Here is a 14,362-nt window from a genome sequence, read left to right as displayed (position 1 = left end):
TATCCCACCACCTCCAATATTAGTTTGGATGTTAATATCTAACTGTGCTTGTCAAAATGATTTGGAGTGTGACTTAGCAGAAATTGTGCTACACTTGTTGGTACGATGTGACAGAAACTTCTAATAGAGCAGTCAGAATTGGTAAGGTGTGATTTAACTGTTTTTGATTGTTGGACCAAGGGGTGTATTATCCCAAGAAAAGTACAGCTACTAAATATCATCAAGAGTCATCATGTAATTTTGAAGGTCAAAGCTAACGGAAAATTGTCATGTGAATCTGATCTGCAGAAATGGCCCCAGCTCAACCTTGAATTACATCTCCCTCAAATTCCACTAACTAGAATAATTCCAAAGAATTTTGATTTCTAGAACTTTTAACGAACATAAGCATCATGTACAGCCTCAGCTACTTGTAAACACCCTTACTATAGTAGTTGGAGAAGTCAAAACTACTGTATGTAATGGTAAAGGTGCTAATGCATGTCTAGTATTGCTAAAATTGTCTACATACTGGTACCATGCACATTGTAATAACTTGTTTATTAAATCAAGAAGAACATCACTAACAACACATTATTGTGTTCCAGTACATAAATAGAAAAATAAGGAGAGTTATTAATAATACTGTTGTTGCTATGAACCAGTGCATTAATATATTAGGATCAGGCCACATTGGGTCTTGGTGGTGGTCTGTCAGGTGGTGCTGATATTGTGTTCGGCAGACGAGGAGGTGGTTTGGACGGTGGAGCAGACAGGGTAGTTGGACCAGCTCTGGTATTTGAAATAACTTCTTCCTCTCCCTTTGATGAACCTGGTCCCCATTTCAGTGATATTGGCCTCCACTGCTCTCCCAGTACTGCAGCCTGTAACAAGGAGTAAGACTCAAGTCAGTTTTATACTTATGGACGTACACTACCCTACAATCTTGTTATCCACATTAACAACCCATTTCAAACATAATTATCATGCTGCAACTCAACCCATTCATGAGAGAAAAAGTTTGTGTACTGAGTGATTTGAAGCAGGACTTCACAAATATATAAACTTTCACAAACTTCAGTTTAACGGTACAAATGTAACCATCACAAATGTGACTAGATCTGGGCAAACCAATCTTATCCATGACAGCAGGTTTGATTTTCATTGCTACATAACATGAACACACTGTTAAATTTCATTGTCAAATTCAGCCAGGCTTGAGTGATAGCTGTTTTTCCCGAGCCCAGTGGCAATCCGTATGAGCAGTCTGGGACCTTAATGACGCTCTGGCCAACCCGGGGATGTCTGTATGTGGCTGTACAGCTCTGCGTTGTTGAATAAAGACCTGTGCTGTAAATTTCCTTTCATTTTAGCTAGTTTTGAGACCTGAATGGGCACTAATTTGGCCTAATTTATGTCTACAGTACTGCTCAAATGCAACGTCACATTCGGTCGAGCAAGTCAATTGCGAGCGATCGAAAGTTCACTAATTAAAGGGGCGTGACACTGTTTCGCTCGCGAGTATTCTCAGTGCGAGATAGGGGATAAATAGTCGCAAGCGAAATGAGTGCCACGCCCCTTTAATTAGTGAATTTTCGATCACTCGCAATCAACTCGCTCGAGCAAATGTGACATTGCATTTGAGCAGTACCATATGTATTCCTCATCAATTTTGTAAACAACCTTTTGCCCCTCCCCTGCTCTATTGAAGTTCACCTGATACAATCAACCTCAAGTTAAACCCTTAAACAATTATATACACAAAGTACTCTATGACAATATTTCATTATTGAGATAATATTGTTTATTGTGATAAAATAGTTTTTGTCATCAAAATGTATCGAAATATAAGTTTCATTATCGCACAGCCCTAATCCCTAATAATACAGTACGATAGTACAATGGGTCATTCCATGTCAGGAATTTAGGGTCATCTCTCGGATTTTGACGAAACTTTGTGTGTTTGTAGTAGCTGTGGTGCCTATCACTCATGCAATTTTCTCCATACATCCCATAGTTTCTGATTTATGACTAGAAATATTTTGAATATTTCATGAAAATTTGGTACTAGTTCAAAATCAACTGTAACTTCACACTGTGTAAATATTTAACACAATTTTTACTGATGAAAGACCGTTGATTAACCTTTCCATTGATCCCTAAATTATGGGATATCTACTTAATTACGGTTCAAAAGTATTGGATTAAAAACTTTAAACCTTTATATTTCAAAAACTGCAGCTTGAATTTCTTCAAATTTTTTTTTTGTGAATAATGATTGAGTCATGGTCTATCTTTGTGATAAAAATTTTTTGGTGGGACCACAATGGGTTCAAGAGATAATGAATTATGTTGTGGTATGCAGTGGAATTTTGTAGCCTATTATTGTTGTATGGGAGTGTACATCTCCAATAACAAGTTTGTTTTAAAGAGTGAAGGTGTCTAGGTACACTGCAACCTGTATTAGTGACCACCTGTATTGAAAGACCACCTATGTGCTGCAGTTAATTTATACTTTTTAAATTGAGTATTAATGTAAATATCACCAAAGCATCAAACACTTTCTAGCAAATCCAAAAATGGTCCTTATTGGACAAGTTGACTTACAGATGTGACCTGACCACCATGTGTCCATACACATATCATGTGAATGTTGTACTATCTCTTCAGAAATACCTTCTTTATTAAGTTGAATCTCACTGTAGTGGACTTAGCCCTATTTAAGTTGCGTATGTGGCTGCATAGGCACTAACCCATGGACATGATTATGTACACTTAGCTATATAGCCTGCTAGGAATTTAAACGCATTTGGTCCTTTACATGTCATTACTTGCTTACTTTGGGTTAGTAACTGAACTCATGACTGCATGTCACTACATGATCCCCACAGCTCTTGATCAATGCAGATTACTTAGAAAGCATGATTTATTAGATATTTGTGCTTAAATTTTCAGTCATGATACATATAAGATACTTTTAGCTTCTTTGGTTCTGTGCTTCTGCTTTATATAGCTACCTACTGTGCTGGTCATGGTACACCCCTCTTGTGGATCTGCCCCTGCTGGTGGTGCACATACATTTGAACCAAGTTACTTCTGTGGTTTCTGTAATACCGTACGGAGGGAAACTTTGGAGGGGGAAAAATTTGGTGAATCAAGCAAAATACCACTGTTGGCGAAATAAAATTTGGCGAATTATTAGCAAAGCGTGCACCGTATTGAATTAATTAGATCACTAATTGCTGTGCCTGAAGCGAGAACTGGAGTGCCACACCTCTCAGCGATTCGGCGCCTGGAGTCAGCTACCAACTAAAAGGTAATACTATATAGAAAGTAGATCTACACCCTCTGGAATAGTGAATATCATACTTAACATGGTAGGACTAGCTATACTTGTCATGCCCGTTTCGAGTTGAAGTTTGAGGATACCACATGTACAGTAACTAGCTACCTAGTGTGGTAGTCGAGGCAGGCTTGGCTCTAGCGTAATGCCTGGCCCACTATCCCTTGGTTGAGTAGAAAATTGATTAGTTCGAGGCTTGGTTTGCTATTTTCTTCGCCACCAAAATATTTGGATGGGGAAAATTTGGCAAATTCATGATCAATCGCCAAATTTTAACGGCACCAAAGTTTCCCTCTATACGGTATGAGCACTTTACTGTGGTCATAGGAATGGAGGGGTTTTACCGCACACACCACAATGTGTGAAATTAATTACTAAATTACTTTACACTCATGACCACTTTAAAGATCAAGTCATAAATTCATTCACATACTCAAGCAGGAGGTAAACATGTTGACCATGTTTTCATAAGTATTTGCCTGTATTGATCTTCAAACTGTGAATACAAAACCATTAAATTTTATCAATTACAGTAGTATAAATCACACATTGAAGTACAAGGAAGTGTTCATAATATTAAAAAAACTCTTGGTACAAGTAATTGTAACTCTTCTATTCCCTGGACCATTGATAAAGTGAGAAACCACAGACTTGTATTGGGTCCAAATGTACGTACAATTATAAAGAAACATATCCTGGCTATCAAGGTGACCAGGTATCCTTTTTGAGGAGGTCTGTTGTGCCTATGCAGCCATGTAAGTAACTTGAATAGTGTGGAGTGGGGCTATGTATGTAAGTGCACTATGGCAAGATTTGACTTAATAAAGTATTTCTGAAGAGATGGTACAGCATTCACGTGTTTATGGATGCATAGTGATCTCATTTAAAGTCCACCTGTCTAATAAGGACCATTTTTGGATTTGCTAGAAAGGGTTGATGCTTTGAGAAAATTATAAATTAACTGCAGCACATAGATGGTCTTTCAATACAGATGGTCACTAAGTGTTTAAAAGTATTTACACAGTGTGAAGTTACAGTTAGAGATGGACCAAATTTTCATGAAATATTTGTGGTCATAAATACAAAATTATGGGGTGTATGGAGCTAAAAATTTGCATGAGTGATAAGCACCACAGGTACTATACAGACATAGTCCAGACCGCTTTTTTTTTCTCTTTCATTTAGTTGGGGGAAAAAAAAAGGGTCTGGTCCGGTTCGAATACCCACTCAAAATCCCAGTAGTGGCCGGGATTAATTCTATGCGCGCTTACTACATTCAATACAAACATTACAAAATCATAGTTTGCCTGTTCGTCACTGAATGGTCGGAATCCTAACTTTTCAATTACCCAGTCAATGACAGACTTAACATCCATTCACATACTTCGAGAATGCATTAAGATGCACGCATAGAATTAATCTTGGCCACTACCAGGATTTTGAGAACAAGTGTGGGTATTTGAACCAGACCAGACTCTTTTTTCCCCCGGCCAAATGAAAAAGAAAAAAAAAAAGCGGTCTGGCAACACGAGACTAATACAAACACACCAAGTTTCGTCAAAATCCAAGATAAATTCCTGGTTGATTTGACATGGAATGACCCCTATAATGACCTCACATGATGCTTTGGCACAATTGTCACAGTTGTGAAAAAAATAAGAAAAAAACAGTAGCTTCAAATGCTTACAAAAGTGTGTTATCATAGTACTGTATAGTAGGCATGGCCCATGAAGAAACATCACCTAAAAACTAGCCTCACTTTTCCCTGATGACGATGAGGCAGTATTGGTTAGGTAAAACTAAGCCCAAACAAGTATTCAGATTGACCCAAAACGCTTCAACAAGTTGTTACGGAATTGTAAAATTAAACGGAATTTTCTACTGACTGAGTAACTGACTGATGCCTTCAGACAAGCGTAACTCGATAATGGCTAAGGCTACAGGCTTGATTTTTTCACTGTTCGATGTCGCTTCAGCCCGAGAGGTGCCTTTTGGCATACCGCAGTACATACATTGCATTCTTCATGGATTTACCAGTGTCCTCCATTCATCTTTGCTGACAGCGAAAAGTGTAGATTTGGTGGTAGTACACGTTGGCTTCCCTTCGTAACGGAAATCATCCGTATTTTTCATAGTAAATACTTTGATTGCCGAGGTGCTTTTCGAACAGTTCTTGATTCGTAATGTTACGTAACAGATTAAACAAAGCTGACAGTGAAACATAATGGATACTTCACTTTTCAGACAATAATTGATAGTTGGGGCATGTGGCACCATTTCTTTCTTTCTATACGGTATGCATGGGTTCACTAGTCATATTCACAAAAACAGTTTACAAACAAATACACGAGAAATTGGAATTTTTCAACTAGAGTAGGGACCATAGCACATCAATAAAAAAGTACTGAAACAAGCTGGAGTAGTGTGTTATATCCCTACTGTACTCAAGATACCGTAATGGAAATGCACAGTAGGGATATAGCACTTCTTATTGTTTTACTGTGATTTAATATCGTGCACTACTCCAGCTTGTTTCAGTACTTTTTTATCAATGGGCTATGGTCCCTACTCTAGTTGAAAAAAAAATTTTTTGGTGTACTTTTGATTATAGAAATGAACTAGTTTCCCTTTACACACTGGGCAACATAAATGTCTGTAAAGGAGGCAACTCTTTCTATAGCAAAGTTTTTCACATGGTGCATGATTTTCAACTGAATCGGGCAACTGGATATTGAAAGTAAGCCAGTATATAAGTGAACAAAAGGGACCTGTGCAGCACACGGGTCCGTTTTGTGCTGCACACGGGTCCGTTTTGTGCTGCACACGGGTATCTTTTGTGCGGGTCCCTTTTGTGCTGCACATGGGTCCCTTTTGTGCTGCACACGGGTATCTTTTGTGCTGCACACGGGTCCCTTTTGTGCTGCACACGGGTCCCTTTTGTGCTGCACACGGGTCCCTTTTGTGCTGCACACGGGTCCCTTTTGTGCAGCACACGGGTCCCTTTTGTGCAGCACACGGGTATCTTGACAGTTTTATAAAAGACATTGAACAATAACAATCGTGGCAATTGATTTGTAATGCATACCGCAAAATTAATTGTTATTGCTGTGTATGTACATAGTACCTAAGGGTGTAACTTACAATGTATTTACATGTTTCATGACAGATTTAGTTGAATTTAATAATGAACATAATGCTATGTTTTACAGAAAGAGGTGCATTTGTTTGTGAGATTATGACAAAGGTAAGGAGCTACTGAGGGTGCTTTTCATGGCCACAGAAATTGCTATATATCGTATAGCGGGAAATTTTCGAAAGGTTAAATTTTCGAAAAAGAGTGCTTGATTGGAAATTCGAAAAAATATTTTCGAAACAATGCCTCTTTACCGCGCCGCACCGTAGATAATTAATTCACGGAGGAAGTGGTTGCGTTGATCACGTACATAACTAGAATTTGCTGCTTTGATTGTCTAGATAAAAGCCCAATCTGGCTTTGATAGAATCTCATCTAGCTACCCTAGGGTCTTCCTTCGTAGGTTGAACCATGTTATTTGGCGGACTTTGCCTTAATTCAGTGGTATGCGGATCGAGCATAGCTATAAAGTACATGGCGTTTTTTCAGCCTGTCTAGATATTTGCTGCCTTTCCTAGTAATTTCTGGCTCTTATAGTTGTAGGCTTCAAGACTCGTGGTGTCATTCGTGCTCGCTCGTATGCGTGGTATAGGTACGTATATGGTTAGCTACTTGTGTGTGGCCCAGTGCCTAGCTATAATACATTAGGCCTATAACTAACTGATATTAGCAGAAACTATGCATGTGTGCACTCGCAAACTTCATTTATAGCTAACTATACTTTCTTTGATTGTCACTTCAAAGCCGGGATGTACTAGCTATTGCTTGCTATATTTTCGAAAAAAATATTTTCGAAAACACATTATTTTCGAATTTTTCGAAAATTTAACCTTTCGAAAATTTCCCGCTATACGGTAATCAGACTGTATTAAAACAGGTCAATAACTTGAACCTTCATGTAACTTAGTGAACCAGCTGTGCACTACATAGGTGTTATGAGTCATCCTCCTGGGATAGGACTAGTAAGGCTGTACCAGGTGATGATGTGGGCACCTGAAGTCCCACTTGTACCTTCATCCACTATGTGAGACATGGACGGTTGGAATTTGCTAGGTAAGTACATACTAGTCACTAGTACATACCCACTGATGTTACAGTTGGGTGGGCTGCTTCCCTAGTTGACACCAGGTCACCAGGTAAACAATTGGATAGACTGAGTAAAGCTTCTTGCTCAAGAAACGACAACAACTTGCATAACCAGGCATTAAACCTTGACAGGAGCCCATAATCACTGCAAGCGCTTTGCGACGCTTACCTGCTTTAGATTACCAGGCCAGTGCTCTAGCCACTTGGCTATGCTGCCTCACACATACACACACACACACACACACACACACACACACACACACATGCGTGTGCATACACAATATAACCACAAATACAATATACATAAAACAGATAGGTAATCTTACTATAAAGTATAATATTCCAGCCAGTACTAAGCACATTCCTCCAAACACAGTGGACAGAAGGAAGAAGCAAGGAATGGAAAACCTAAACGGAGCAAGAGCACTTGTTACAACATATCATATAGTAAAAAACTTTTGGTAAAACATTGACAAATTTGGTGAATTGTCCTTCAATTCGCCAAAGTTTTTTCCCCACCAAAGCTATATGTAGTGACACGTGAAAATGTACTGAGCAGATTTTGCCTAAGTTTTCAATGTGTGTACACAAAAGGCAATATTGAGGATTACTCATTCACCACACAAGCAGCCATAGAATGGTTAAGGATTAAAAAAAATATTGGTAAGCAGCCATGAAATTCGTGAACTCAAAAAGTTGTACTACTTGTACAGTATCTCTAGTGCTCCAGTAGACAGTTAGGAGGGGTGAGGAAGAGATAGGTTGGGTTACAAATATTTACAACACTACACAACTTCACTTACGCCCACAAGACTACACATCTGATGAGGTAGTTACGTCCAAGAAGACGAGTGAAATGAATGATAGGACTGATGAACCCTTGAAGCCTGACAATAGAATATACATCTGTAAGTAATGTGTGAGAACTTTGGGCAGGCAGGATACTGCACAATGATGACCCAGGTGTTAGTCAAGTATTATATTTTTGACAAGTTGACATATTGGCATATATACAAAATTGTACAACATATTATTCCCTTGCCTTAGACATACATTAAAGGAAATGTAAGGCAAGGCTTGGGGATATGTACAGATTTACTCAATATCAATACTGAAAGGTTTAAAAAAACAAAAAAAAAACATTTCTTCAGGTATAGAAAATCTATCATATACACACAACTCACAGTCGTTCTGGAGTGCGTTTGTTGTTCCGTCGATTACTACGAGGATATTCAACAAAGACAATAATTGGAGACAGTGCACTGGCCAAGTTGTCAAGGAAACTAGGACAGATTGACATGTAACAATCACAAACAATTCCCCATATAGTCTTGCATGTCAACTTTTTTCCAATTAGTGGGCAAGAGGAAAATCTAGCCCGGACAAGCATGACCAGAATTTCCCAACGAGCAACATTTTCATATCATGTATATGGCAAGTAGAAGCCATTGATTTGTTATCATGACAAATGGTAAACAAAAGCCCTTGAAGTGCACACAGCAATACTATTGTGTACTTCGACCTTGTATGGGCTGAATACCATAATGTGAATAAGAGTTGTGTTCTTAGAACTTGTACTAACTGTTCCTGTTTGAATACACATTAAGGGACCAGGGTAGAAGCCATGATGTAGTATGTACTCTACGCCTCCACCTGCATACCTCCTACAATACTATCATGTAATAATATGGTTGAAGGATACAGGACAATGTAACGGGAGTAGAACCCGTATCTTGATGGTAGCGTGTCTCCTTCAATGAATGTCATAGTTGCTCCGAACAGTGCACCAAAAAACGTGACTGTAAACAACGAAAATTTAAGACTTGTTTAGCAAACTTGTAACTCACTTAAGCCGCCATACAAAGCTTGTTCATTAGCCCACATTGCCCATTCTATCCTGAAGAATGGGCTATAGAAGGCCGATTTCATCGCCAGCCTCTTTCGTGTTGACTCCCACGACCCAGCATCGGACACCTTATACTCCGCGGCACTCATCCTTTACAAGAATACTTCACTGTAGTAACTGCAATAATAATAACTAGTGAATCACTGTTCTACTAGTGCTGAGCTTTTATTCGTTTTCCACTTGGCGCTTTATTACTCCCAAGTTATAATTTCCGTTAGCGCTAATGAACTAGAAATAAACTAATTGGCAGGGCGGGAATTTTTAACTTGGAGATATAAATGGCGAGCAGTTCAGAGGCCAGTAGTTCTAGGACTCGCTCAGGAAGGAGGATGACACCTTACTCAACCTCTAGAAGAAAGGCCAGAACGCCAAGTGAGTAGCGACTGAGCTTTGCAGAATATAGAGTTTTCTCTGTAGGGATCGAGGAAGCTAATGTCCTGCCAGTAATCAGTGAAGACAGTGGCGCCAGTGCAGAGCCCTCACTAAGCACTAGTCAACTATCTACGATTTCTTCGGGTGAGATGTGACTGCTTAGAGTATGTTGTGTAACGTGTGTGTTCCACCATATATGGTTCCACTAGAGCTATTATACAAAACATGGAGACTACACTGGGTCAATCAACTGTACAAGTTCAACTACAGCCACTTGAAGCAGTACTCTAAGAAACTAACTACTCATATCAGGGTGAGTAAACCTCTGTATATCTGGTGGCCAGACCAGTGTTTCTCTGCACAAGTTGCAGGTATTAGTGCCCTTTTTGCACATTCTGTGGTTGGGTTTACAGGGTCTTACTAGTAAGCACCCTTATGGCACACTTCTAGATGCTGAAGATAAGCAGTGGAATATGCGAAAACTGTATTTCACTACCGTTCATTATGCCACTATACAACGCTTCCTGGTGTGTAGTAATGCTGCAGGCAGTGCAGGGAATGTGACAGCAATAGTTAACTACCAATCAACTTGTCAGTAGACAATATTCTTTGAGATATCCTTAGAGCAAGTTTGAGGAGCAAGCTAATGGGTGTATCCATTCACTGGACTGGACTACTGGACAGGACTACTGGACAGGATTACTAGTGGACTCAAGTTTTTTTTTGTTTTCTTGCCTTTTATTGCCAGATTTAACTAAAATAAGTGTCTTAGAAACTGACACCATTCACCATGAGACATAAAACTTGTACATTGATCACAAAAACTACACTAAAACTTTGGTGCAGTTCTTTATCATAATTTGCCTACTGCTAGCAATGTTTCAAGCACTGTGCACTGTTAACACTGCCGTCTTATCTAATTTAGCCTTCTTTTTTAAAATAGCCACCACATATATGTTTACACCATTATGATATAGAAACTACCTGTAGTCTGTGCATTGCCGGCTCTTTGGTTATAATGTTTGTAAATAGCAATGAGTATGCAGTGTTAAAGAATTGCTTCCCAATGCACACACTTCAAATAGGAAGGAAGGTTACACATATTTTCAAAAAAAATACAGCGAGTGTAACAGGGTTCAAACCAAAGTTATAGACCTCCAAAACTATATAGCACCTTTTTCAAACATACTTAATATAACATCTTTAAACAGACTGTAGGACCAAGTATCTTACAGACCTTCAGCACTTGCACTGTAATGCCTAATTTTAAAAAAGATAGACATGTGCCTCTTTTTTATGCAAGACAAGACATGGAGAGGAGAGCCCTAGCTTCAAGTGTGGTATACTACTCTATGAAATCACTTTTAGTGGTTGAAAAAATGTGTTTGAGCAAATTTTATGTGAGTCCAGTAGTCCAGTCCAGTGATACACCACAAGCTAGTCTCACACTTTAAACATGTTTTTTAGCATAAGACATGCTGACCAAATAGCAACGACGTTAAGTTCAATTAGGGATCATAGAAGTAATGAAACAAAGGGGGTCGCCTATACCTGAAGATACACTAGTGAACATTTAATCCCCTACTTCAGTCATTGCTATAGACTGAATAGGGATTAAATGCCTACCAGTACATCTGCAGGTGAAGGTGACCTCCCTTGTTTCATCCCTTTCAAAACTTAAAAGTTTCTAAGTTTTCCGTGTACTTATTATTATGACTGTGCATACCACATCAAAAGAAAGAGTGGCACCAGACTTAATATTTTTGCCAGAACACGCACTCCAATTAGCAACCACTGAAAAGTGAAGTGACTGTTACACTTCATTTCCAACTATGTTCAGCATTACAAACAAATAACAGTGCAAGAAGTGCCTCTGCAATCAATCCAGTCCTTACAAAAAAAATACAGACGATTCTGATTACAAATGCACTGTCAGCAAAGAGAAATGGGACACAGTGGAAGACAAAAGTAAATCCATGATGTGTACATTTACATAATGCGGTAGATCAAAATGCGCCTATTGAGCTGAAGCAATGTCTAATAGTAGTCAAAATGCACCTATTGGGCTGAAGCAACGTCTAATAGTAGTCAAAATGTGCCTATTGGGCTGAAGCAACGTCTAATAGTAGTCAAAATGCGCCTATTGGGCTGAAGCAACATCTAATAGTAGTCTAATTTTTAAATGGTCTTTTATATGAGAATACTGATTGCTAATCTCAGAAATATTTTAGTGGATTGGAATCAGTTAAGCATGAATAATACTTTAAAGCTGAATTTGGCTCCCCGTATACATTTAAAGACAAAAAATTCAATTGTAACTTGTCCCAGTTGCTTCTATATCGCTGAAAGTTTGTACATGTAATGAGAGTAACTTTGGACTTCAGTGCTCTTTGTATGCTTGTGGTGATTCACGTTATGCACACTTGTCAACCAATAGCTGATCTGATTATCAGTACACATCTAAGATAAGGACAGTGTAGATTCTGTAGATGTGGGCTGAGACTAGAAGAGATTTGATAATGATAAGATCACAAGCTACACTAGGTCCAAAAAGAACGAGTATTCAATGGTAGGGGGTTTGATCCAGCTGTTAATGACTTTTCTTTGTAACTGGTGAACAAATAAATAATGAACATGGCACCTGCTCTATTAGCGTGTTTGAAGATTCTTAGCAGCTCAAACATAATTTAAACCCATCCAGGGCCGTAGCCAGACTTTTATCTGGGTAGGTTCTTTTAGAAGAAAAGTGGACCATTTTATGCAGAATGATTCAGATTATATGTGATTGGGCCTGCGAAAATAGGGCATGTGGGCACATGATTTTTGCCTACTTTTTCACACTTTCATCACTCATAACTTTTTGTACCATTAAACATTTGATTGGTGTTATGATGCAAGCTACAGAATGCAAATATTCTGTTCCAGTTCTGAGATATGACCTGTAGAGCGACGGGATATAGTTTGTGCCCACATGCCCTGTTTTCGCAGGCCCAGTCACATCATGCAAAGATGCCCCCCCCCCCCCCCCCCCTTGAAAATAGATACTAAAATGTTGAATTTAGTGGCATTTCAGTCAATAAAAATAACAATTTTTAATGTATGGATGACATCTGGAAAAATAACTCTACTGCTACTGTACATGCATGTGTCTAAACATAATATATTGGAATGTCACAGTGAATAAGATTGGGAAAGATTGAGCACTCTACAAGGGCAGTGGAGCAGAACAAAGGGTGTCTTAAGCAATGAAATTTACACATTGCACGGAGTTGAAGCATGGATGCTATTCGTGGGCTGGCTTGTCCCCCAAATTTTTTTATTTAATGAAAGCTCAAGTTTAGGCAATCTCAATATGTTTGTAAATATATTCAGTTGTTACATACAGCTTTTAAAAGAAATTGTGACTGTTCTATTAGAGTGGTTGACTGCTCTATAAGAGTATCTCGATCTTGCGTTACAAGTACTGAATAAGCTACTCGGAGCACTTCCCTGGCTACGGGCCTGTACCCCCAACTTCATCCACCTATCAAAAACTGATTAATCACATTTTAGGGATAATTATTCTTAAATCAGACTATGTATGCACTCTGTTCTGAGCCATCAGGCTACATATCGAAACATTTAATGCTGTATTGCACTGGAGGGTAAACACAGAAGGCAGAGCTTGTAGGGCATGTTTACCACTAGCCTAGCCAAAACGTTGAGAAACACTTTAAGGTTACGGGATAGTGAGCGACTGTCAAACAAAAATTTTATTACGTAATTAAGGCGGGCTTGGTGTTGTTGTGTTTTGTATCAGCTGGTAACAGGCTTAAATTGTTGGGAGAATAATAGCGTGCTGACTGGACAGTTACAAGGTACAAGAAAACACACGTAACAGTACAAGATAACATAGATACAACACACTTAGCAACTGGCGCACCTGTAAGCGCATGCGTAGTTTTGCTGACTAATGGCGATATTTTCTTGAACCAAAAATCAGGACTGTCAAACTAGTTGTTAACATTTTGTATAAACAGACTACTAGTCTGGCTTCTTGTCTAGGTCCTGACGGAGCCATTTGTTAGAAATAATGTTTCTAGTGCTTGTGATATCAATTTAAAATTAATTTTGTGACCACAGTGTCTTGCTTTAGGCCATATTGTAGTCATATTTCAGCAACTATACACATTATTCACAAATCCTCTTGTCAGTCCCTCACAAGTGATGTTCTTCAAACCTTAGAATTGTTAGTAAGTTCTCATGGTTCTTCATTGGTCTGATTTTTGGTTCACAGTTTTCACTGTTTGGCATGGGGACAACTCATGTTTCCATAACAACATTTGAATTCCATGTCGATTTATGAGAAGTTAAGAATGCATAAATATTTGATAACAATGCATTAAGAAAAATCAAACCCCTAATCATGAAAAATGATCGATAGTGTACATGTGGGGTTTACAGTATCCCGTAACCTTAAGCATCAGAAGAGCCAGAATGACTGCATATGTATAATAAGTCCTGTACATATTTGAGAAGAGAACTTCAACTATGTACTGTATAG

General features: G+C 38.7%; 2 protein-coding genes across 2 annotated transcripts in view; one reads left to right on the top strand and one right to left on the bottom strand.

The window, feature by feature from the left end:
• Positions 1-521: 521 nt before the first annotated feature.
• Positions 522-9,671, bottom strand: LOC136265043 (cytochrome b-245 light chain-like). Its single transcript, XM_066059810.1, has 6 exons — positions 9,389-9,671; positions 9,244-9,340; positions 8,726-8,803; positions 8,345-8,428; positions 7,868-7,949; positions 522-863 (listed from the first exon to the last, which is right to left on the bottom strand). Exons 1-6 carry the CDS (start codon positions 9,534-9,536, stop codon positions 663-665), a joined length of 690 nt encoding a protein of 229 aa, XP_065915882.1. The 5' UTR covers positions 9,537-9,671; the 3' UTR covers positions 522-662.
• LOC136265034 (centromere protein L-like) overlaps positions 9,661-14,362 on the top strand; it is an 11,343-nt gene continuing 6,641 nt past the window's right edge. Inside the window, exons 1-3 of the mRNA XM_066059797.1 lie at positions 9,661-9,819; positions 9,865-9,963; positions 10,029-10,132. Coding sequence (XP_065915869.1) covers positions 9,726-9,819; positions 9,865-9,963; positions 10,029-10,132 — 297 coding nt within the window. The 5' untranslated portion in view covers positions 9,661-9,725. The remainder of the gene's footprint in view (positions 9,820-9,864; positions 9,964-10,028; positions 10,133-14,362) is intronic.

This window comes from Dysidea avara, chromosome 8 (genome assembly GCF_963678975.1).
Source record: "Dysidea avara chromosome 8, odDysAvar1.4, whole genome shotgun sequence".
Lineage (NCBI taxonomy): Eukaryota > Metazoa > Porifera > Demospongiae > Dictyoceratida > Dysideidae > Dysidea > Dysidea avara.
Note: the sequence above shows the minus strand (reverse complement) of the source record. Positions and strands in the feature narration are given on the sequence as shown.